Source organism: Lissotriton vulgaris, chromosome 8 (assembly GCF_964263255.1).
Source record: "Lissotriton vulgaris chromosome 8, aLisVul1.2, whole genome shotgun sequence".
NCBI lineage: Eukaryota > Metazoa > Chordata > Amphibia > Caudata > Salamandridae > Lissotriton > Lissotriton vulgaris.
Window position 1 is genome coordinate 149,873,403 of NC_141696.1, and position 27,027 is coordinate 149,900,429.

Genomic DNA, 27,027 nt, shown 5'->3' on the forward strand with positions numbered 1-27,027 from the left:
ACTCCTCACCAGCCCCCTCCGAGCAGTCGGCACATATTGGGCGGGCTTGATCCCTATTATGGAGTGCGGAGAAGCCTGCGGTTCTCTGGGTTGCTCCCAACCCGGGAAGATCGGTTCCAAGTGGGGTGGCAACAGTCCTCCGCTGCGCCCCTAGGAAGGCCTCTGCTGCTGGGAGTGCGCCCCCCACTGCAGGGGGACTGTAGTGTCCAGGGCTGATGGACCTCTGCAGAGCTGCACCTGGGTGTCTGGGCACTCCTTGCCCTGAGCTCGGAGCACCCACTCTTACCGTGGGGTGGTGCAGGCTGTTTCACAATGCTGCTGTACCTCCCCGAAGAGCAAGTTGAGGAGCTTCGCCTCTGTGGGGCTTGGCCTCCCAGGGCCTGTAGAGACATCACATGTATGTTAGGGGCAGGGTGGCCTTTGGCAGCCAGCCACCTGGAGCCAGGCCAGGAGACAAGCTTGGCTTTATTCCGCTGATTTTCCTTTGGACGTAAAAGGTTCTTGTTGATGTGTTACTAAATTAGGGCCGCATTAGTAAGGACTTTCATTCTGAAGGGCAGGGCTGGAAGTAATAAAGAGTACTGGTAAGTACTAGCAGCAGTACTGCATTCAGATGTGTGCGTCTGTGTCGTATCCTCGACCTGCCGATGCCACGTAAAGTCCTTTCTGGCCTGATGCATAAGGACGTTCCCCTGGCCGGTGTCTTGCCTGCAAATCCGAATGGTTTTTCACAGTTGTTTGTCGGCTGTAAGGTAGCTGTGTCCATATAGGATGCTGCAATGGGAGGGGGTTTATTTCTATATGGATGGAGTCAGAACAGACATCTTACTGCAGAGTAGGGATCCATAAGTAAGCATAAGTAAAGAGGGAAATCAAAGTTGCACCAAAGACCGCTCATGCGAGCTCTGCTTCCCTCTTTAACCGGTCCCTCTTGTTAACAGCTCCCACTGTATACTCTGTCCTTGGCCCTGGGTGTGGTACGTACAGTCGAGCCGTTGATGTTCAGCAGGAATTTTCCATTGACTTCGAGAGTAACAAGCATTAAAAATGCAATCGGTCTCGCCTTTAATTAAGTTAAAGCAATTTGCTTTGCTATACAATACCATTAGCAAAGCAAATGGCTATCACTTAATTAAAGGCGAGACCTATTGCATTTTCAATGCTTGTTAACTACTTCATGTTCTGTCCTCTTGGTGTGTGTGGTCCTACTCAGGTCCGGGAAAATCCATACTCTTTTCCCCAGATCGGAAAACCCTTGGTTCTTGAAGGATTTATGCATCACTTCCTCCCTCTGCTTCAGAATACCCAGGACAGACCCAGATTCAATATTTCTCCTCTCTGGACATCAAGTCAGGAGGTGAATAAATTGATGAACCTAAGACCGGGCTGCATCATAAGATCCCAAGACTTACAATCTCTAGAAAGGCATCTCAATCTCTTAATGTCCAGTCTATCATCAAGGTGAGGACCACTTTGATGAAGAAAAGATCTTAATTTAATGGACCCACTTTTTTGCTCCTTTCCCAATATAGTGCTACAAAAGGGCTTGCAAGAGGCATGCGGTGCCTACCAATTACTTTTAACCCCTTGGCTGCGGGGCCGATTACCCCCGCTGTGCTGGGGGGAAAGGGGGCGCGCACAGCGCCCCGGTGCTCATGACGAGCTGAGCTCGTCATGACCACACCCGTTCTTTAGAACACCCAGCACAGGAGGGGAATTAGCCCCGCACCTGAGCGTTCTAACGGTCTTGACGAGCTCAGCTCGTCATCAGCACACGAGAACCGTGGCTCATGACGAGCTCAGCTCGTCATGAGCATAGGTGGGGTTAAATAAGAGAGGGCAAATTCTATTCCCAGTTTGTGCTAGCAGCTTCTACATGAAACTCCTTTCCAACCAGTGCAGGACACATCGAAGCCCTTCAGCATTTATTTTCCCACGCTTCTAATCGCTTTTCATGTATCACTGACTGTATCAGCGCCAAGAGACCCTACGCGGTAGTGAACCCTAAACTAATGAATCCTACAATTCGGCCAAGTGCCTTACCTGCCCAGTACATTCTTCTTACACATACTTTTTAAGCATTTCAAATATTTGAAATAAATTGAAAAGAGCCCCAAGTATGCATGGTTGGTATGTATGTTTTGATATTTCTAGAGCGCCAACCTATCTGTCTTGCAGTGCAGTGCTGTACAGGGGCAAGTCCGAGTGGGGTTGCATTGGGGGCGAGGGGTCAGTGGGAGGAGGTGGAGCTGGAGGACTGGGAGAAGTCACCCTGTTTGAGGGTGTGTTTCTTGTCCAGGTGAATCTTGTATGAGCTACATATTTGTGTGACATCTTACAAAAACCCTCAAAGCAGGGAAAACTCACAGAGGCCACAACCTATCCGAAGTCTGCAGCGCTCGTTACTCCTGCTGATTCCTTTTAGTGGTAATGGGCTATAACTTTCACGCAAAAAGTCAAACTTTCTGTTGGCTTGTTCCATATTTTACACTCCTTTTTAATGAGCAAATAATCAAATGCCTTGCGTATACAAATATTCATCTATTTCAGTGCATTTCATTTTTAAGATGAGCGAGAAGTAAAAAAATATATATTAATATTACTATTTATTTTATTTGATCAAAGCATTTTCTGTCCGACAAATGATTTCTTTTTAGAACAGCAGCATTTCCAAGCTGGTTTCAGCCTATTGTGTGTTCCTGGCTGTCTCATTTTACTTAGGAGATAATTACAGCAGCGGGCATTGGGTCCAGGGTGCCTGACATACATTATGTCTCTCAGTTGCAATTAACAGACGGAGGCCCCATTAAAACTGGGGCATGAAGAATCTCTAATGTGTTGGCACCTTAATTACACGGCGGCCTCCCCATGCGCGCTGTGTTAGACCGCCATCTATTCGCAGGGGGTTCAGGTAGGTAGAGATGTGGTTTCTCGGGTTGGGTGTAGTTGTTGTTAACCACATACAGTCTTCATTCTCTTTATCTTAGTCGTTGCTGGTGATGAGCAGGTTAAAGAATGGCCCCTTTCTTTTGTTTATCATCACTGCACAGACGCGACCAGGAAGCTTTTATTCTCAAATTATAGCCTGCCATGATATGTAAATTTTTCGTAATTGTTTGCTGAGGGAACTGATGGCAGTTTTGCTCCTGTGGGAAGGAGGAGGGAGGAAAGGGAAATGGATGAGACCCAGTCCAGATGAGGAACATTATCTGAGATTTCCAGAGAGTTGTGTCTACAAACCTGTGTGTGAATAAGAAAACCCCTTAGATTTCTGCACAGATAGCAAGTCCATAAGAGGTAACATGTAAATGTAAATGTATTTGAGCTTGTAAAGCGCACTGCTACCCGTAGGTTTCCTGGCGCTGTATAACGCTGGGGAACCCGTCCTGGCTTTCCCTGTGAGATGGTCCCTACTGGGCACCCCCAAGGTGAAGCCAGACATCCCCGGGGTTGATGGGGCCGTTTGTGGTGATTAAGCAAGCTATTGCCCAGAGTTGCTGAGTGGGACCCATGGTTAGAGTGGCACAGAGGCGAGATTTATCGAGCCCCCTGACATTGGCCCAACACCCTGCCGCGTCGGGAATTGAACCCTGGTCCCGGGACGACCTCTGCTTCTGGGTCTGCTGCCTCTAACCAGTGAGCCACACTACCCCACATAAAAATACAGTGAATAAATATTACAATTGCAACGCATATACAGTGCTTAATTTGAGCTGGTGGTTGCAGGTGGGGCCCACCAGTACTGAATTTTCAGGACTGACACTTTATTTTCCTCAACAGACTGATCCAGAGCAAGAGAGACAGAAACATCGAAGAAGGAAGAGAAAGACATAAAAACTGTGAAAAGGGGAGGAAGTAGGAATGAAACAGAACCTACAAGAGTGAGATAAAGGGGCAGAGAGTGTCTGGTGGTGGATGAAAGAGGCATGAAGTGGGATCAAGACTTCCACCCTTGGTATTCAGCACCCAGCCTCCTACAGCACCGGCTGCAGACATCTGAGCAAAACAATAATTCTTTCACAAATTGAGCACTGCACATATAGCAGTCCAATCCGAATATGTGGCTCTGGAAGAGACAACCTTTGACCAGAGGACTCCACAGCCCCTGAAGTCCTGGGATCTCACCAGTCCTTAGCTGGGGGAACGTCGTTTACAACGCGGTGTTTACACCGCACGACCTTTTCCCCGCAGCTGTTACAACGCAAGTCGTTACTACGACTTGCGCTGGATGGCGCTGTGGGATAAGGAATGTTTTAATTTTATAGTCCAACACCTTCCCTACTGTTACAGGGACTGGTGTTGGAATATAAAATTAAAAAATTCCGAAATCCGCCCCCTCCAACGCAAGTCGTTGTAACGACTTGCGTTGTAAAACCTGCGATGTCAAGTACCGCGATCTAAAAGATCGCATTGTACTGACATACATCCCTTAGTTGGGATCTACTCTTTTAGGCTTGTTGAAAGCAGAACACGTCCCATTATGCTGTTGTTGCAGGTTCTCAAATTGTGAAACTTTAGAGATTGCAGAACACTGGCGTCTGATTGTTATTTGAACTGATCACATCTTCTACCCTTCACACACTACACTGGCTTGCAGTTTCCATAAGAGTTGAATTCAAGGTGCTGTGAATTGCCTTTGGAACTTTCAAGGGCAAATCCTGGGAGAATTTATAGTGTTCGGGAAATTGGGTATGTAACTGTTACCACGCATCTTTTACCACGAAATACTGTTACAACAAAACTATTACAACGCAGGACCCTTTACAACGAATACCTTTACAACGCATTACACTACAACGCAGATACTATTACAACGCATACCATTACAACGTAAGTATAGGTACGTTTATCTTTTTTTAAAAACATTTATTAGGGGTATTGGGTTTGGGTTATGGGGTACAGGGGTATTTTTAGGTTTCAGGGCTGGGTTTGGGTTTAGGGGTACAGGGGTATTTTTAGGTTTCAGGGCTGGGTTTGGGTTTTGGGGTACAGGGGTATTTTTAGGTTTCAGGGCTGGGTTTGGGTTTTGGGGTACAGGGGTATTTTTAGGTTTCAGGGTTGGGTTTGGGTTTTGGGGTACAGGGGTATTTTTAGGTTTCAGGGTTGGGTTTGGGTTTTGGGGTACAGGGGTATTTTTAGGTTTCCGGGAAATTGTCAGGAATCCAGATCAACTGGGAAAAGTTGTGTTTTTTCCCATTGACAGCTGCGACAACACGCTTTCCGCTGGACTATCCCTTGGAGTGGTGTGAGGAGGAACCGAAGTACCTGGTGATAAAAATCATCGGAGATAGAGAGGAACTTATGAGATTAAACTGTGGAACGACCATTTCTCGTATAGCTGATTGTGTCTTCGCTGGATAACGTTGCCTCTCACGCTAGCAGGGCGGGCGTCTTTAATAAAAATGCTGATACTCACACAGCTTCTCTACCTTTTTTTACATATACCATATCACCCGCGGGCCTATTTCTTTAAGACGCTGAAATCGGATGTATGACGTTAGCACGCATACTTTTACCACGCATACCAAAAAGATAAACGTACCTATACTTACGTTGTAATGGTGTGCGTTGTAATAGTATCTGCGTTGTAGTGTAATGCGTTGTAAAGGTATTCGTTGTAAAGGGTCCTGCGTTGTAATAGTTTCGTTGTAACAGTATTTCGTGGTTAAAGATGCGTGGTAACAGTTAAATACCGCTGAAATCGGAATTGATACGCCTTGTATGGGGTGGCAAGCAACCGCGGATGCAATGGAATGTGCTAACTAGACCTTATTCATAAGGATGGTCTGGTGTACCAGATTTTGAATTGTATTACACGAGCGCACAAGCTCATTATGCATGGAACTGGGTGGAACAACCTTGATATAGGTCTCAAGTTGCGGCTAACATTGGCTTGCACACCCCATTCGGTTAGAGGGTGTCTTATGTGAACAGGTGGGAGCTAAAGACAAACAGCCATCTGCCCTCACATGTACGATTGCAGCATGGCAACGCATAGGCCATATGCTGGATGCCCCCTTACTGTACTCACCACTGCTGCCTCTCACTTACCATCCGAGCATGCCCCTGCTTCAGGAGACCGGTTTTCACATTTTCAAAAAGCGTACGCAAATCCACATCTGGGGGGACTTGTATCATAATGGGCAAATCCGAACTGCTGAACATTTATTTCAAGACACACGGCAGACACCACTTGATGTATTCTTGTACATTAGACAGATGGGGGTCCTTGTGATTACCCCGGACTTCCCAGCGGAGCCGCAAACTCTTGAGCCTTTACAGGTACTACTGAAAGCTGACTCGGCAAGACGCCTTGTGTTACTGATATATAGAGTGGTTCACACACGAATAGACAGGCCAGACACACCATCACGAGTTAGATGGGGGGAGGAACTAGGCCTTGCCCTGACTGATGACCAATGGGAGTTTTACTGTTTGCAGACGGAGCGGATATCTGCCAGCAGCAGGCTTCGTATCATACATTATCAATTTCTACACAGACTGTATTATACGCCAGCCAAGATGTGTAAATACAAATTAAGAGAGACTGATAGATGTGGTAGGTGCGGTGCTGGAGGGGCAGACTTCCTACATTTGGCATGGGAGTGTCCAGAAGTGAGAATATATTGGGATCAGGCCTTTCACGCCATACAGTTGATGATTAATACGAAGGTAGACCCCACCCCTCTATTGGCACAGTTAGGTTTTGTCAAACCACTGAGAGCATAACACCGCAACTTTGTTGCATTGGCATTACTAATGGCTAAAAGGAGAGTGGCCTGCCGCTGGGGTCGGGGAAGAGCACCCAAATTTAAGACTTGGATCGATGACCTGTGCATTTGCCAGGAGTGCCTTGCCACATATGCTGAGCTACTGCCCTTGACAACCCGCCCTAGAGATATTTGGGCTCCATTGACGTGTTATCTGCTTACACACCCTAGAACGTAAAGGTAGACCAGGCGAAAACACAATGGCCGGAATGCTGAGGAGATAATAGATCGCTGGGAGAGAGAGGCGGTTGTTCTATTGTAGACATGACTAAGGTGATGCATGTATTATGATCCAGTTGTTTAGACCAGAGAGAGAGATGTCAGTAATGTGGCCCGCAGATGGAGAAGAGACACTGAATACGCTGAGAAAGAGTAGATGTACGGCACTGTTGCATGATAAGACACAATGTACCCAAGCACCCTACATGTTTCTGAATATCCCATTGATGTATAATAGGAGGTGGATGCTTGAGGATCTCAAACTGTTTTTTTTTTGTTGTACTGTTGATGGACCCAAGATGTACTTAGATATGATTGACATGATGCTGTGATTGTCTTACAAAAACCAATAAACAGATGTTTTAAAAAAAAACTTTCAAGGCCAGACAGAATAAATCGTTGCATTTCACTCAGATCTGTGAGGCCGATTAATGCTTGCTTTGACTATTCCAGAAACGAATAAAGCAGGTGTGAACTGGCGGAACATCCTTTTCAGTCCAAGCAACCCAGAGGACCCTATTCTTTGGTTTGAGAGCCATTGAAGAGGAAACCTGACTCTCCGTTTACGGAAGTGTTTATGTAGCACGTAAATACATAGTGTACTAGTTAGCAGCTTATTGCCCAACAGGCAGACACATGCTTGACATAACACACTATTAGCATAATGTAGCACGTAAGAAGAGATTCCAGCAGTTAGGGCATCTCATTGCTGAGATGCGCCTGACTATGAGAGGCCTTCAAGACACAGTGGCGGACCTGGCCCGATGAGTAGCAATGCTGGATCACAGGGCGGAAGATGAAGACGGATGAAGCCGCCAAAACAATATCAGAGTGGTAGGTTTGCTTGAACAAGCGGAAGATTCGGACATGGCTACCTACCTGGAGAGGTGGCTGACAAAGGGGGTGGCCTCACAAAAACTGTCAATCTTTTTTTCCATGGAGAGGGCACATAGAGTACCGGACCAATTCCCCCCTCCCTCCCTGGGGTCTTTCGCCCAAGGGTTGCATGTGTGCTGCACTACTGTGACAGGGATCTAATGCTACAGGAAGCCCGGCGGTTGAGTCCAAGTGGGAAAAGTCTCAGTTGCCATATTCCCTGACTAAGCAATGGCGGTTCAGCACAAGACGGTCTCCTTCCTCGCAGTCAAGAAAGACCTTCAGGAGATTGGTATCCGATAGATATGCTCCTCTTTCCTCCACGATTGAATGTCTTGGTGGATGATCAGACTGTATTTTTTTATACCATGGCGGACGCATGGGATTGGCTTGAGCAATACTGGCCCAGGACTGATGCAGGAAGTGGGCTTGGCACCCTGCTCTGGAAATGCTGACGCTGAAGGCAACGGGATGTGTCTGGGGCAGGGCAGCACTCAAGGTCACAAACCGAGCAGGAGAAAGCAGTGACAATAGGCACAGTAACAGTCTTTCACACACAGCTGAGACGAGACTCTAATGAACCTCAAGCTAACTCTGCCTCCGAGGGATTGCACACTGGCACCTCTTGCAAAGCATTGACACTTGGCACCACTTGGCACTCAAGTAATGCCTTGGACGGCGGCTGACCTATGACCGCATGTTCTCCAACCCCGAGGCCACGGGCTGTGGGAAGAACAGGGCTGAAGTTGCATGCGTGCACTCCATACTAATGAGGCAAGCAAGAAGCACGCTCCTGATTGAGCGATTCTGTTGCTGCACTCCTAAAAGGGTTCTGGAGGTGGGGCTGATGTGGCGGCTGCCCCTGGACATCCCCTATCAATAATATGGTCCTGGGGGTTGAATTTCGTTTGATTTCCCTGTTTTGTATGGACTGTCATTGGATTTATGGTTTTGTGCATACTCAGTATCGAAGAATCTTTAGTGGAGTGTGGTGTTGAACTGTGAAATAGATGCCATGGCGTTAGGGACTTGCGTATTTCACAGGAGGGAGACGGTGCAATAATTTGGTTGGCGTGGACAGTAATGGTGGGATTGAAACACTATGCCCACCATGACAACTAGGGTGCTAAAGTATTCCTTCCTCAACTGGAATGTCCGGCGGGTGGGCTTAGTTGGCAAACGTTACATAATTATGGCGTTCTTCAAGCGGAAGGGTGTGGATGTGGCTCCCCTACAGGAGACACATTTAGTGAGGGAGGAGGCAGTGAGGTTGCAGCAGAAATGGAGGAGGTTGTTCTACTCCACAGGGTACTCTTCTGTCTCCCGGGAGGCATTGATTTGGGTGCTGTCTTGGATACCCTTCTAAGTCTCAATGGCACAGACTGACAGGGAGGGCCTGCTATGTTGTCCTGAACAAGAGGGTCATCCGGGTGCACATCATGATTGGTAACATTTATGCCACACATGTGGGACATACATTCTTGTTACATACAAGAGCTACCCAAATGTCCATGTGCACGTTGGCAATTACTTCAAACACACATACAATGGTCCACACAGAACTCACTCATATCAACAATCATGGATATAAAACTGTACAAATTACAGTAATGCATGTCATTCCTACATAGGAGCTTATCATCAACTTCCCACAAGTTCTTGTTCATAAATGGTTGGTTTACTGTAGCATAAACCTTTTCTCGTCGTAGGTGTTTATTAAAAAAAAAAAAAAAACATTTGCGCAAAGTGAACCTCATGTGCAAAAAACCACAAACAAAATGGGTGAATTGATCATAGACAACAGTCAAAAGTATGTTGAAGCACAAACAACTTCCAATCAGTCCATTTGAATAGGCCCACAGTATCCAGAGCTCATGTAAGTCTTGAAATGGCAGAAGTTTGTTTGCGACGAGTGTCGATGACTATTTGACCCGAATTTGAATTGAAGGGTCTCATCAGGACTATAGCACACCTGGGGAACCCATAAAATGTAAAGCAGAAAGTGAGATTGGGACTTGCTGGGAAGGAACCATGATGAGCATGGAATGTACATGAGAAATAACTGCCACTGCCCAAAGAGAAAGGAAAGAACCCTTAGGCAGGCTGTGATGTGCAGAATGCCGCTGTATGGAAGTAAACACGGTTAATTACTAGTGAGGATACCATATAAGGTGCAACAAGAAAGGAAAGCGATATTATAATGACAGACTAATATTACCTTCTCATCAAAAAATATCAGTTTAACGGATTTACAAAGCTTCTTGGGGAGGCAGAAGCTTCACTCATGGTACATCTTGCCTCTGGAATCAAATGCCTTAGCGTCTAAGAAACCAATCCAACTATATAGCTTTCAGAAAATCTTTTAAAACTTGGCCGGTCACGCTTCCCCCTACAAATAATCTTAAGTAGTCTTTCTTTTCTTTCAGATGGCAGCGCCAAGAAGCCCATGGGCATTTGTTGCGCTTTATAACAATTAAAATTAAATCAAAATCATTCTCTCTGGCAACAACAGGCATAATGTTAGCCAAGCGAAATATTGCGCGAAAGTGGGGGATTGGGAATGTACCATCTGTGATGCAATGGGGTAATGATATGAATATAGTCATGATAGCAGAGAAGGCGACATTTATTAATAAGAAGTGCCCCAAAAAATGGGGAAGAGTATGGGGAAAATGGAATACATATAGGGGAGACATATGCATATATATATATATCTAGATATATATATATATATATATATATATATATATATATACATATATATATATATATAAATATATATATATACATCTATCTAGATATATATATATATATATATATATATATATAATATATATATATACATCTATCTAGATATATATATATATATATATCATTTTCTCATAGATGCGTTAATTATTTGTGTAAATTCTTACCCAGTAAGTAAGAGTAAGGGCCAGGCAGCTTCAATAATCAGCAATTGGCCTGTGGGGAGCAAGAATCAAGCCTAGCATGTGTAGTTCCCAACTGGAGCAAACAGCGCAGTTACAATGCACTGTCACTGTCAGGAATGTGTGACAGGTGCAGTTTGTTACAATACTCACGTGTGTTCTTTCACAGGTCCTGAACGGTCCTCTACTACTGGGGGGTGACTTTAATTGTATTGCGGACATCGCCCTTGACAGGTCAGTCACGCACGTAGCTGACTCCCCAACAGTTCAGCTGGCACAGGACTTCAGGGATTGGGTGGGACACTGGGCCTGCACGATGTGTGAAGAGTGGGCAATGTGGGATGGAGGGAATACTGTTGCTCCCTAGTTTACAACCTGCATGTGGAACTAGACAAGTTTGTTTGCTCCCATAAATTACAGCCCAGGCAGGGCACTTAGAATACCTAGGTCGCATGCACTCAGACCACAGCCCACCGACTTTTCGCTTGCAATGGGTTAGGCACGTGTCACCCATCCCCACCTGGCGACTCCTGCCAAATTATTTCAATGAACCCACTTTCAGATACCACCTGGGGACTATTATTGGGGACTAATCTAGCATTAATTAGTGCACAGCAATACACAATAAAGGTGAATGGGACACCTTCAAAGTAGTGGTTAGGGGAAAATGCCTGAGCCAATTGACAGTAGTGCAGGAAGCTCTCAAAATGGAATTGACCACACTGTAAGACAATATCCGCAGGTGGGAGAGGGATGTCCTTGTTGATTGTCAGGTGCTCCTGGCTCTGTGAGACGAGTGGGAAAAACATGCGATATCCATGAAACATCTCTGTGTACTGAATAGGGGAGAGCCCCTGATTTCTGCCCACACTAACGGCGCCAGGTAGGTAGACTCCTGGCTGGTCTGACCTGAAGACCGGAGACACCTAATGACCCAAACAGTGGGGCCGGGGGGCTGTAGTGAGCACCCACAAGGCCATACATGAGGTCTTTATACAGCACTGTTGTGCAGGGAACAAGGACCCAGCCGGAGGCAGCAATGGACACCTTCCTCAACACAGCCACGCTGCCGCAGTTGACAACGGAACAGAGAGAGGTGCTGGGTGCCCGCATCACTGACCTGAAATTGGGGGGACCATAAAGGAATTAGCACACCTCAAATTCTAAAACCGCATCATCCTCCAGCTTCCTTTAATGGCATTCCATTGCAAATTGTACCACTTCTGAATCAGAGACCTCACAGTTTCGCTTATAATAAGTCCCATGTAGTTGGCATTGTATCTGCTATGTCCTCACTGCCGGTCACCAACTCCCCAAACGATGCGAGAATGCCCCCAATGTGAGTCTGCTCTAAGTCTCCCTCACGTAACCATGCAAGAAGTTTCCCTGCCTTATCCTCCATCTCATAGATTCATTTCTGCTTGACCATGGGCTCCCATTTAAACTCTTCTGTGGCCAAGGTACAGTATTCCCCCTTTTTTTCAAGATGCTCACCCTTTTATTGTCAGACGTGCCAGCTGATAGTCTGCCTCCAAGTCCATAATTTCCTGTTCTAAATCTAACCAGCGGCGAGCCCGCTCCCTCTTTTCCCCTGCCTCATTAGCGGTGATGACCTCCTTGAAGAGTGACCTTATAAACTTCCCATCAGACCAGTGTATCTGTCTCCAATGCAGCGTTTTCCTTAAAATAAAACTCTGCAGCTTTGCCTAGGCTGTCTACTACTTCCTCGTTCGTCATTGCCATAATGCCATTCTCCATTCTGTCCTACCTTCTGGTTTATTCATCGCCACGGTAATACCCGGAGAGAAATGATCCAAAATTCAATGTGCCTGAAGCTCTGTCTCAACAAACCTATGTAGGACCGTAAGGGGCGTCAAAAATTAGTCCAGGCATGAGTGGGTAGTGTGTGTCCCGGAGTAATAAGAGTAACCTCTGTTCACTCCTTGCAATGACCACCAAATGTCTCCCAACCCCATACAAAATCCCCCAACTTTTCCTCATGGGGGTTATGAGACTGTGAGGAGTTGGACTTATCCAATTGTCGATGCATCGTCATACTAAAATCCCCTCCGATGATGGTCAGTGTTTTCGGGAGGTCCCAAAGTAGTTGGCCCAAAAGCTGTAGAGTCCGACTGCAGTTCTAGGGGGACCTAGACATTCATCCGCTCTATGGATCGCCCCTCTCATGTGCCCATGACTATCGTATAGCATCTGTGGACATCTGATTGCGTCTGTGTCACCTGAAAGGGAAGGGACTTTCTCATCAATAGCGCTAACCCTCTAGAACCTGTAGTGTGATCCGAGTTACCTGCCACTACACAATGACCCCATCCCAGGGGGACACAATTAGATCCCCTAAGGTGCATTTCTTGGAGGAATACCACATCTGTGCCGTAGCCTGTAAGGACCTTCGACACCAACCCCCTTTTGAGCTTGCTGCCCAGCCATTAACATTCCATTTAAGTAACCTAAGGATATGTGACTTCATGAATAGGTCTAAGTGGTCCCTTCTGGGGGAACTACATACTGGGCAGGGAGGCATCCAGTCACCAGTCCCACTGCTCCTCCATAGATGCAAACATAAAATCATATGAGTAACAACAATAACCCAACTCCCCTCCCTTCCTTACCATGCTGCGGTCTTAGAACCGGTCGCCATCTCAATGCATGATACATCTGTCACCCAACGCACTCTGAAATACGCAGCAACATCATAAGGAAGAGCACACAGAGGGGAAACCTGCCACGGCCCCACAGGCAACTCTGTCTTGTAAGGCATCAATCAGTCTCCTACCTCTAGTCACCGCCGCATGCAATCCCTGTTTTCTCCTGGAGCTCTCATGTCCCCCATACCTCAGTCCCACACCCATTATCAGACCATTTACACAGTCTCTTCTGATGTCATCGGGGTAACCTGCGGGAGGGTCCTAGTGCATCTGCATCACAGACCAGGTACTCCTCCGATGACAATCGCCCCTGCTCTACCTCCAACGCATTCCACTTGTCAGTGGGCTCCAGGGATCTCTCCTGATGCAGGTCTGCTGCAACCCTGGCCCTGTCATTCTGGGCGTGTTCCTTTGTTGGGGTGGCTGACGGCTGCCTCAGTCCTGCCTTCCATCTCTGTTTGTTTTTTCTCCTGCCATCTCAGGACCTGAAACTGCTCCTCATCCTTTGGTGGCTGGTAGCCTAGCCTTTCGAACCAGTCCCAGATGGCCTATGCTGCCGTAAAATAATTGGGTCTCGACTCAACCCACCACTCTGAGAATTGCCGAAAAGATGAGAGCGTACTTGATATCCAGCTTGCGAAGGTTTTATTTGACTGCTCAGAAGAATTCACTTTGATGTTGGAATGCTGTCATGTAATCGGGATAGCTATTTACCTGCACACATTCCAAGCGTCAGCGCAGACTGCAATGTGGCGTCTCTGTCCCGATAGTTCAACAACCTGGCCATCATGGCTCATGATGGAGCCCCAGAAATGGGTCGCCAACTCGGTACCCTGTGAGTCTTCTCCATTGTAAACCACTGCAATGTTTTCCCTTGCAACACCATTTTAGCAAGCCACTCCTCCAGGAAGAGTTCAGCACAGGGCTCCTTTAGGTTCTTCTGTAACCCCACCACTCAGACATTATTGCATAGGCACGGCCCTCAAAAGTTTTCCGTTTGCCCATCAGCCCGGCCACCTCTCACTCCAAGGCCAGAGGCTGGAGCAGTTTTCTGTCACTGTTGGGCGGACCTGGGCTACAGTGCTCTCAGTCTCCACCACTCTGCCAGTTTTTTGTGGTCAGTCCGGAACAAGTGTACCTCTTGGGAGACAGTATTAGATTTCCAAGGCATTTTTGGTCTTTTTCATGGCTACCAGAGTGGTAGACATATGTTCTTCGAGGCTGCGGTCCCCCACTGGGCACAGTCGTCACTTCCTCAATCTTCATGCTGGCTGCATCGTCCCCCGTCGGCTTGATCACCTTAGGGCGAACTATGTGCTACCGTCCCAGAAGCCGCCACTGACAGGCGCCAAGTGCTCTTGCCCACAGGCACTTCCCTAAGGGCAAGGGTATAAGGGCATACAGCAGCCCTTTGGGGAGGGAGGAAACACTTTGCAACACCTCGGGCACGAGCACCCTCACACTCTGCTGCACTGTTGCAAAGAGATCTAATCACTGCATTCCTGTCACTTTTCCTGCAAAGGGGGGAGAGGGTTAGGGACAACGTCCCCCAATTTTGTAACCGGACAGTCATGGGCCCTCGTCCCCATCACCTCACCTTATTTCTCTGTCCTCAAACGACGCCAGGTCCAGGTCCAGATTAAGGTGAGCAGGGGGGGAGGAAAATCAGATGGGTCTTCCCACTGAAGCACCAACAGCTTCACGGCATACCCCTTCTGAGCCTGAGTCGTACCTCCTCCGCCCAGCTCCGGTCTAGGTCGTGGCGTAGGCTGATGCCACTGCTTCAGTAATCCCCAGCTCTTTCTGATGCTGGGTGGTGCCGCAGTGTCAGGTGGGTCAAATTACTCCTCTGCTCCCTTGATTCGGATCGCTACAGCCCCCGTCATCCCCAGGACAGTAGCAAGGTCCCACCAACGACACAAAATGGCTGCTGCTTCTCGCCTCCACCCAGGAGACGCATGCCTTCCCTCCGCTGGTTCCTGCTGCCTGGGGAACAACCTTTATTACAACGCAGACTTTAAAACGAAAACCATTACAACGCATTACACTTGGGGGCGCTCTAGGATAGGGAATAGTTTTAATTTACTATCCAACACCTTCCCTAGTGTCCACGGGGACTAGTGTTGGAATAGTAAATTAAACTATTCACTATCCAGCACCCCCCAGTGTAATGCGTTGTAATAGAATGCGTTTTAAAACTTGCGTTGTTACAGCATGCGTTGTAAAAGCATGCGTTGTAACAACGTACATCCCTGCTACCTGCATGAGGCCCGCCAGGTAGTAAAGAGGCACAGAGGACTATTTAGCTACCCACTCTCTGTCAGCAGCTCCTCGCAAGGGAGGTTGGGATGCCAGTGCTTGTGTGCTACGGCCGGGAACTCGGTCTTCAAGTGACCAATGCCATCCCATGCACCCCCACCTTCGAGTAGGCTGAAGCCCCATCTACATGCCCTAGTGCATGAGGATCAAAACAGGTTCATCTGGAAAAGTAATACCTCCTACTTGAGTGGTCATACAGATGTCACTGGGTCACGGTTGGAGTAAGTGGATAGTACTGTTGATGAACCCACAAGATCGGGTATGCTTGATCCAGTGCATATTAGACCTCTTTACAATTTTTTGCGGGACCCGGCAGTGCTGCCGTCTCTCGCTGATGCTTTTTGTGTGGAGCCAACATTTTGCGATCACAGGGGTGGCATTGAGGTATTTTGCTGTTCGACAGGTAACTTGTGGTCTTGCTCTATGCGAATGACTTGCTCCTATATCTCAAAGAGACCCGAATTGGGATCATGTGGTGCTGTCCTCCTGAAGGAATTTGGGGGTATCTTGGTTGTATACCAATTAGGAAAAGACTTATATCTTCCCTGTGTCCCCAGCAGCACTGCCAAATTCTCTAGATCCGGTACAGCACCTGGGTGTCAAGTGGGAGCCCATAGTCTTTAAGTTCTAGGGAGTCAGGGTGTGTAATGGCTTAGATACACTCCTTTGTGAGTTGATATCGGATGGCAAGCTCAACCAGGTATCACTACGTATACTGAAAAGGTTCACAGCAGGGGCGGCCTGGGTGTTCCCAACTATGACCTATACTATTTTCCAGCACATCTACAATGGCTGCACACTGGCTAGCAGGGACCTGTCTTACTGAACTGGGGGAGTTTAGAGAGCCGCATAGCAAAGTAGCTCTAAAAGCTTTGTTTCTGGGGATGGAACTGAATCTAGGCCGAAGGCTGAAATGTCTTCGATGCTGGAGGGGGTGACATAGCGATTGGACCTACTCACAACAAAGGGGGAGAGGGCTTCATGGCCCACCGAATGAAGGAGTGGGCAACTGCACTGATATTCACGTTGGGGAACTGCTATTCTGAGGGCTCCTTTCAGAGCCTGGAAAACCGGACGGTGGAGCGTGACCTTCTGGGTAAGCAGTTCTTGGTCTATGTTGAATTGGTGCAGGCCGTACATCAACTGCAGGGAGCTTTAGACCCGGAACCTCCCATGCATGACTTGTTGTAGACTTTATTGGCGTTTGTCCAAGGCTGCCATTTGAAGACTATGGTTTTCAAAAGCCGGTGCTGGAGTGCTGTATCCATGCAAAAGTTTTAAGATAACTGCATTTATCTAAATGTGGATATGCTAAAAATCTGGCATGGATGTTTGGAGAACCTTGCTCCAAATAACGATGATTGCTGTGGCTTCTGATGGTGTGCCGACGTCGAGCCCCAGATGGGACACGATTATTGGCAGACAATTCCATGGGAATGAATGGGATCAGCCCTTGGAGCGCATGTGCACCATCTTGCAAAATAAAAAATGTAAGTCTACTCAATTTAACCCCTTCGCTCATGACGAGCTGAGCTCGTCATGAGGTACACCTCTCGTACGCTCATGACGAGCTGAGCTCGTCATGAACCGCGGGTTTTTAAAAAAGTCAGCGCACAGCGGGAAAATGCGCCGCGCTGAAGGCGTTAACTACTAACATATCATCTAACAGACTGAACAACGTGATTTACGCAGCTGATTTACTTTGCCCCACCTCTCCCGGATTCTTGCTATCATTTCTATAACCATTTTTCATTTTAGGCACAATTAAGTTTGATACGTTTTCAGTGTTTTCCTATTTCATGCCGCTGAGTGCTTCATTATATTTCACATTTGATTATGTTAGGCTGGTTTGGGATTACAATGTAGTTAAAAAAACACCCTCATGTGTGCCCCTGAATTGTATTTGAACATTATGTGAAAGCACCTGGGATTAAGGAACGGCAATGATATTTTTTCTAGTTTCTTGAAAAAAAAATAAAGACAACTTAAAAAGAATTGAGATCAATAATTAAAAAGTCATTGGGTTGGAAGAACGAGACCACATTTGCTTAATACAATCCAAAGTTTACAGCTAACAATATTGAGGTAAATATGAGTTCTAAAGTAATTGATGTGAATACAAATTAAATTGAGGTTTACATATTATTGATATGGAAATACTGATTTTAATTAAAGTATTGATAAGTCATTTATATTGAATACAATATTAATAACGTATTTCAGTTAATTGTGCTCAAAATATATGATCCATAATTAAAGTGATTCTCACTGAAAATGTACTAAACATCCTGTAGGTAAGAAATATTTGCTAAGACACCAGTGGGTCGGAGACCAAAATCTGAAACCTTAATTACTTTCTTGTAGATGACACTGACAGTAGACACAGTCTTGAATTTGGGGGCCAAAGTGGTGAGAGATAGTCTTAGTTGCTAGTTAAGTATTTGGTCACTGATGTTAGATATGAAGCCTTGAATGCAACCCTGACAACAATAAATGAAGCAAAACGTTGCTTCATAGGTCCTTGGTGGCAAGGCGAGCCTGTAGCTACACTTGCTTTAAGGCGTCCCCTCGGCCGAGTCACCTATAGGAACTGCACCGGGGCCTGCATTTGCAAAGTTTTGCTTTGTTTTTTGTTGTCAGGCAGTAACACCAAGTAGGTGCTAACTTTTTATTAGCATGCAGAGTGTGCGCAGTCACTTTGCAACTGTGCTTAATTTGTAAGACTATAAGAGCGAGGGCCGTTCCAGGAGGCCACTGCAGCTTGCACTGCCCATCGCCCCTGTCATCACTGCCAAAACAACTACTAACCATGTTTCTCGCCTGCAAGTTCGACAGTTAAGATTATTCCAGGTCCCCAAAGCTAAAGGAATGGCTGGGGAGGCAGGGATTAGCATTTTATAATGTGTATCTTAGTCATAAACAACCGTTGTTCTGCTTATCTCTAAATTAGATGAGCAGGGCCACCATGTGGGAGACTGTCGTATGTGCGGTGTTGACAATTAAGTGCCGGTGCTGAGCACCGGAAAGCACTGGCTCAAACTAAGCACTTCTTTGCGTCAAAGTTACTGATTTAGGAGAGGAATCAGGGACTTAGATCCTTGGTCCTGAAGAAAAGCCATGGGGATTGTCTTGAAACATGTAGACATATAGAAAGGAAGAGACATTGCAACCCATACTTTCTGCTTCATTTACCATTTTTTAACCATACCACATTGAGGACAGATAAAAGCATTGCTCTCCTACCAGACAGGTATTTGTAACCTTTCACTATACATAAGAAAACCCCTACTGTTCCTGTTCTATTTGATCACTAAGAACATACTGTTCTGTGCTCCTGCGTAACTCGCAAGTCGCAGCACGGCCCGTTCTGCAGAAGATGAAGCATGCTACCAAGGGGCTACCCTGGTGGGTCAGTGTGATATTTAAAAAAAAGCCTAGTGATTTTTCTCCATCCTGCAGGGGGTTAGCACACATTAAACGGACGTGCTCTCTTTTTCTCTACAAATTTATTATATAACCTGCTCTTTTTTTAGTTCTTTTTCTGTCAGATTTAACAAGGCTGCAAGACACTTTCTAATCATTATCTTCTTATTCTTTCCCCAGGTTTTTATATAACAGAACAGGCCGTTGGAGTGACTGGTCCATTCCAATTCTTGCAACAACTGCTGTTGGTTTCATATATATTACTATACTGTTGGTAAGTATCAACGCAACAGAACATAAGGGCCTACTGTGAACGCTTGGCAGGGGCAGGCCTGTGTCCAAAAACACACTGGCTAATTTCTTACAGGATCCTAGTTTATAGGACAGGTTGACTTTGGCATTTCCTTGACTCAGCTATCATATAGTACTACTGTTCCATTGCTATCCTTGTGGGTTATGGTCTCTCAGTTGTCTTAACCCGCTTACTTCTATTCCTTGGGGTATCTGTTCACACATTCATAATGTTCGGGTCATTTTGGTATCTTAGTCCGTGCTGTATAAAAACATGTAAGTAAATAACAATTATTTCCTATAGCATCTTTTATAAGAATCACATTTCTTGGGATGTATGACGTTACAACACACTCTTTTACCACGCATGCTGTTACAACGCAGGTTTTACTACGCATACCATTACAACGCATAGCGCTTTGGGGTGCTGGATAGTGAATAGTTTAATTTACTATTCCAACTCCAGTCCCCGTGGACACTAGGGAAGGTGTTGGATAGTAAATTAAATCTATTCCCTATCCTAGAGCGCCCCCCAGCGCAATGAGTTGTAATGGTTTTCGTTGTAAAACCTGCGTTGTAATAGCACTACGTGGTAAAAGTTGCGTTGTAAAGGATGTTTCTCCATTTCTTGCCAACTCTGAGCTTCATATAACCGATATGGTTCTACCACCCAAATTCGGAACTATCTTTGTGTTTAAATACCAGAAACATTTTCCCCTCCAAAGAAAATATTACATATTATTGGATACTGCTCGTTTCATTTAGCAAATGGTTACATGATTTGACCAAGTATTGATATGTACTACATTTGATATCTATCTAATATAGTGCTTTTAAAATGCCACACCAGGATACTCTTGTCACTATAATAATAGAGTATACAAAAGACCCCCAATGGCCTAATACCCATAATGAAGTTAAAGCAAGCCCTGTTCAGCCAGTAGAAGTTAAGTATTCCCAAAAGACCTTGTTCAGATTAGAAAAATACATCAGGTTTGGGTTAGAACCTGGCTCTCTGAAATTCCATCCATCATTGTGGCAATTTTCCCACCGTCATCAATGAGAGGAAAGTAAATGCACCGCATTTCGAGTTTTTGAAGAGGGCAGTGAAGGTTTCACCAGTAAAGTGGTTCTATCTGCCACTTTTTGTTTTTTAATACATTTCTAGAACAAAATGGAGAAATTTCTGCTAGCAAATGAGGACACTGCAAATGGGTCCAGAAAGTAAGGTGCATTTTGCAACCATATATCTAGTGTTTCTGATATGCTGAGGTGCTTTCCCATATGTTAAAGACACCACTCAACCTTTGTGCAAGTCTGTCACCCTATCAATGGCAGGTTTTCACAGAAGAGGTAGATAAGATACTCTTAGTCAATATATATTCTGTTATTACTGCAAAGGGTAAATCCACTGGTTTCACAGCAGCCCGGTTGATACCACCCACCTGTGAACTGGGCTATTTTCTTATTAAAAACTCGTGTAGGAGAATAAAGTACAATTAAATTAATTGATTCAGTAATATTGATTCGGCTCTTAAGCAGTGATGTTAGGGTACAGTTTATGTGAACTGCCCAAGAAAAATGTAATTTTGTGTGCGTTTCCTAGTTTTTTAGACTACTTGAGTTGTAAAACAGCTTAAAAATTGCATCTTTGCACACACATTTTTCCTTTCTCCTTTCATCTTGGTTGATATGCAGAAGTTAAGATGCTCAGTTAGTGAGTGAACTCGAAATTCAGTACATTAGCATCAATGTGTGTAGTCCTTTATTATTCTCCTCTGAGTCCACCAAGTTTAATATGGACCATGGCTCACAGTGGTGCCTCTGGCCCCATAGGTGGATGGAAGTTGACACAGCCTGTTTAGTTTGTTATGCATGGGCTAATAACAGCGTCAAATGCCCCGAGTGTGTTGTCTCCAATAAACTTACTCCTGGGCTTTAGCAATACCTTAACTGCATTACCTTTCCCCCACTTGAATATAGACATGGAACCTATATGCTAAACTCCTTAACTGACATCAAGTGATAGTTTTTCACTACCAGGACATGTAAACTTAAATGTATGTGGGGTGACACATATCTATTAACAAGCATTTGCAATGCAATAGGTCTCGCATTAGGAAAGTTTGAGCTATTGGTATTGTAAATGACAATTATTTTATTTATGAGTTGGTTTTGAAAATAGCGAAATTAATAGCTTTGTCATTTACAATGCCAATAGTTTTTTCTTTCGTAAATGTGACAACTATAGCATTTATAATGCAATATGTTTTGTATTTACGTGAGTTTGATGTATTGATATTACAAATAACAATGACAGTGATCCGGCATAGATGGAGACCATGATTAAAAAAGTTTGAGCTATTGCCATTGCTAATAATGCAACGCCAATATCTCAAACTTTTTATAATGCGAGACCTATTGCATTGCAAATGCTTGTTCATCCTTGCTTCTCCCTTTGGCAATGTTTTCTTATCTTTTGCTTCTCTGCTGTTCAAGGTCAAATGCTGACGATGAAGAATAAGTGCTGCTCCCCAAACTGAGCGCAGGTGTCCATCACCAGCAGCCATCTCCATAAATTATACCTATGCTTTTGAAAGGATGCTAGTACCCCTATTGTCTATGATTGATGTAGGAGAGATGTTTGCACTGCTGTCCGTGTGTGCTTTACATTTGAAGGAAGGTTCACATAGGTGACAGGAGCTCCCTCATTTTCCATGTCAGGACATCTAGGCACATACCTGCAATTAGAGTACTGAAAGTATAAACTCCAGAATGCATTCTGCCATCGGTTAAAAATAAATTTTGAATTTCTGAATGTGTCACTCATTGTTTGAAGTTTCTTGGCAGCTGCATAGAGCTTTCCTGCTGTATGTGCTGCATGTGTATATGTGAAGTATTATGTACTTGCACAGAATGCAAGAAAAAGTAATTTGCAATTGTATGTAGTACAGAATAAGGCAGGTAAACTACTGCAATCTAATGACTAGCAAAATATAAAAAATGTATTCTAAATTAGGGTAACAAAATAAAAGGTGCACAACAAATAGTTGAGAGGCTTCAAAATATGAGGCACTAAGGACCTCACCATCAAAAAGGCACTGGTGTACTGTGCCCATCAGTGAAACTTCAGCAGTTATAAGTTTCCCCATACTGAACCTGTTCTGTGCGTGAATGGTTGCATGCTCTGTGCAACGAGGAGAAGCTGCCAATGCCTCACATGGTTATTTATTGGTATCTACATAGAACATTCTATACCTTTTGCAAGACAGTGTGCCGTATTGTTATTTCTGCCTGAATGAAGCTTGAGAAGAAGGCCGTACTGAACATTCTGGCTCCGATTTACAAAGGTAATATACAATATGAGTAAGTTTACAGTTTTGAGTATGATTACTATTCTTCAGTATTCACAAACTTCAAGTGTTAGTTACTACATCTAATAACAAGCTTACTCTGCGCAGCAGATACTAGTGCCAAACGTAAAGCAATAGAGAGCACAAAAAATGTTATGTCATCTGCAGTTCTACATTGCAGAAGATATGTTCTTTGTGGTGGTCAGTAAAAAAAAAAAAACAGAAAGCTAGAGATGACAAAGCAAATAGGCGTGGCTAGCATGAAATCTACACTAATATCTAATACATCTATGAACAAGCAGGCGCATGCTTTGCGGGCTCTCAGAGGGATTGGAAGAGCGGTAACTGCTCCTTAGCAGGCAGACCTCGGTTGAAGCTGCATGATACAAATAGGGCGGCACATATAGTAAAATGACAATTATGTAGTTGGTTGTGCTTTTCATTTCTACTACGTATCCAATGCCCTCCCTTGAAATTAGGGCTCATTTAATAGAAGCGGTTTTAAGTACCCTGCTGAGTAGTGTGTTCAGAGCAGCCCTGCTTTGCCCGCTCTGTCCCTTACACATTCAAGCATACGCACATACACAACACACAGACTCACAGCTTTATGAATACGCACACATACACTCACAAAACACTGACATACATCTGCAGATATGTACCCCTGCACTAAGTGCACAGATAAACACGCTAACAGCACTGATGCACTCAGAAATATTCCGATATGCGAAAACTCCCTTATGCACACACTTGTACAAACACACGCACGTGCATGCGTACACACTCACCAAAACACAGACGCAACAGACATGCAGGCACAGTCACAGATCTGCACGTGCGTGCCCCCTCCCTCGCCCCATACATATATATCACCAGGTCAATGCTTTAAACATCGATTGGTTACAATATATCCCTTCAACGAGGGAGGGAACAAATTGGCGTGAGGATGACCGAATGAGTCGAGGTTTGAGTAAATGAGCGACTTTTGAGTCGAAGTGTGAAATAGCAGGTGAAAAAATCCCCGAGAATCTAAGTGAGCGAGTAAAGCCATTTGCCTAGCACTCGTCAGGACACATAGGGGTTGAGCAGTCAGTCAGCGGTAGAACACCCGTATTCAGATCGGGTGAAGCCAGGGCACTTTACTAAGCTAATTTACAAAGCCTCATCTCCTCAAGCTTCAGTTGTCGCCAGTAATTAACCATATGTCTAAGCTCACCTTTGTAGAGACACTCCGGCCACCGTCCAGGACATGCTTTCACTAAACACAATACACTCATGGTTTGTAAATCCATTTTAATGCTCAGTTTAAAGTATTTTAAGTACTTCTAAAGAAATCCCACTGTCTGATTTACGGCATGCGGGCCCTAGCTCTGAATGTGCAGAGGGTTTTTCATAGTCATTCACCATGCCAGACGGTATAAGTGATACTATGGCACTATTTATGAAGGCCGGGTTCATCTCGCAGAAGGTTGCACAATTTCCGAGAGCGTGAAATCTGTGTTAGATGGAAGCCTCACTTGCCCCATGTGTGTCGTTCCTCTGATCTGCAGTCACCAACGGTCTCCCACTAGACAGTGCTTTTGTGTTTTCAATAGTACTGGCGCTGCATTACTGCTCAGTTGTGTAGTCTAATTTACAAACACGGCTATTAATCCTCCGAAACGTTAAAAACAAGGCGGAAGAGACGCGAGACGCCAGCGGCCAGTCGCGTGCACATCTCCTGTTGTTGTAGTGATCGGGAGAGTGCCGCCGCGCTGCCCGCGGCGACCCGGAAGCTCTTGGCCGGCCGGCCAATCCGCTCGCGGCCGACCGGAAGTCCCGCCTCCTGAGGTCCGTGAGAAGGCCTGCCGGCGCATGGAGCGCCCTGCCGGTCCTGGGTAGCCCGGGTCCCCGGGAGGGGGCCGGGGAGAAGGAGGAGTGTGGCGCCTGTTGCGGGGCTCCTCTGACCTGAGGGAGCCCCGATTGAGAAGAGGAGATGCGCCGTGAGGAGCCCTGCCGGAAGAGCGCAGTCGGTGAGTGGGGCCCAGGGCTGATGTGAAGTCCGTGCGTGCCTGTGTGTATGCCTGTGGGGGAGGGGAGGGGTGGGAGTGTGTGCGCGTGTGCGTGCGTGTGTGTGCGTGTGTGCGTGTGTGCGCGAGGGAATGTGTGTGCGCATGCGTGACTGTGTGTGATTGAGAGAATGCGAGGCAGGGGATAGTGTGCCGTGTGCCTGTATGTGTGCCGTGTGCATACGCGCGCCTGTGTGTGTGTGTGCGTGCGCGCATGCAGAGGGGTGGGGGCTGCCTGTGTCTGTGTGTGAGCAAGGGCTTTGCTCCGCGCAAGCGCAGCTCAGACGCGCGCTCCCGAGGTGAAATCTGACATTGTCAAAGCGCGCGTCTGATAGCTGTCCACATTCCTAAATACGGGCCACAATAGGTCTGAAGCAGACACCTTCAATGCTCACGCATTGAGGGTAGGTCTGCTCGACCTAAAAAGGGAGTTTTAGGCTTGGTAAGGGGTTTATTTGCCATGTCCAATTGGCAGTTTAAAACTGCATGCATGCTGCAATGGCAGGCCTGAGACATGTTTAAGGGGCTACTTAAGTGGGTGGCGCATTAAGTGCTATAGGCGCACCAGTAGCATTTAATTTACCTACGTGGCTATAAAGTATACCACTTTACTATGGACTTATAGTTGAATTAAATATGCCAATTAGCTGTAAGCCAATTTTATCATGTTTTAGGGAGTTAGCACAAGCACTTTAGCATTGGTTAACGGTTGTAAAGCCAACAAAAACGGATTCAGCAAAAAAATGAGGGGAGAAGGCAAAATGTTTCGGGGACTGCTGTCCAAGAGTGTCGGGACTAACAAACCCCAAGAAGATGAACCACTTTTACTTGCTGTTATCCCAAAGGGCTACCCTCAGAGGCACGTGACACAGCTTTCTTAAATCTTGGCAACTAGATCTAGCAGAAAGGACAATTCATGTGTGACCAGGTACTTTCACGTATGGTTATATATGTATTTGCATAATTCTAGTCAGAAAGACCTCTACATGGGAACAATAGCTTCGAAAACAAGCTATTTTGCTACCTCACCTCAAGGAGTGGCGCTCATTGTTGTCTGGGTGAAAAGCCTCTCTACTCATCTTGTCGCTGTTTGTTTGATAATGACATGTTTCCTGTGGGATATGGACGACACGTTGATAATACATTGAGGGTAGGAGTTCTGCAAATAACTGTTCTACAGAAAGGGTATGCAGAGAGTATAGGATCAACTACAGCCAAATGCCATTGGCTTAAATGTGGAGTGTTCCAGCGTAAGCTACCAGAGCTAAAAAGTGTTCAGAGAAGAACAGGGCTGCCCCGCTTAGGAAGCTGCTGAGTATTGACAGACACTGAGTATGAGAGAAGCAGGGTCAGCTTCACATCAATGGCCGCACAAAATGAAACGCGTGAAGAAACCCACTGGGGAACCTGCTTCGTAGCACTTGACTACATGCTTAGTATCTGATACATACATTGTCTGGTCTCAATTCTTGGCACCATTTATTCAAACATTTAAAACAGGCCACAGCCTTGACGTAGAGGGGCCAATTGTACTGGTTATTAATGATTTGACAGCAGCAGAGAGAGACTTTAAGTTCTCTTTTGTCCCATTCATTTACAGCATTCAGTCTTTATCCCTTGCCCCAATCTTTATCTTGCCTAAAAGAATTTTGGCAATGCTTACTAACAACATTCAACTATCATGGCATGGAAAATGTGATACAACAATATTTATTGCTTGTTTGCATGTGAGTCATAACCAGGGTTTGTATGCTATGTATTGTGTCTACCAAGGTGTGTCACCCACATTTCTAACTATCTTCTGCACTTGCTTTCAGATATTAGCACTATGTCATATAGGTGTGACACAGCAGCTGAACCTGCACTGGCTCCACAAGGTAAGATGCAATCAAGCTCTGTTTCCAGGTTTTACGAATTGAGGTTATAATGCCATGTCTCTTAGTGAAGCCAAAGCCCTGAGAATTGAAGAAAATACTAGAGTATTTAAAATGATATTTTGCTTGTGTGGCTGCTAAGATTAAACAATTACAAACTGTATTTCTGTTGTAAGGTACATTTAAAATCTCAAAATTTGAATTTAGTGTTGTAATTCTAAATCATTATTCAGAGGATATTTTGGACTCATAATTTGG

At 45.5% G+C, this 27,027-nt stretch overlaps 1 protein-coding gene across 1 annotated transcript in view; it reads left to right on the forward strand.

Moving 5' to 3' along the window:
* GDPD5 (glycerophosphodiester phosphodiesterase domain containing 5) overlaps window positions 1-27,027 on the forward strand; it is an 899,605-nt gene that overhangs the window by 637,209 nt on the left and 235,369 nt on the right. The window contains exons 4-5 of the mRNA XM_086933859.1: window positions 19,384-19,477; window positions 26,713-26,772. Coding sequence (XP_086789985.1) covers window positions 19,384-19,477; window positions 26,713-26,772 — 154 coding nt within the window. The remainder of the gene's footprint in view (window positions 1-19,383; window positions 19,478-26,712; window positions 26,773-27,027) is intronic.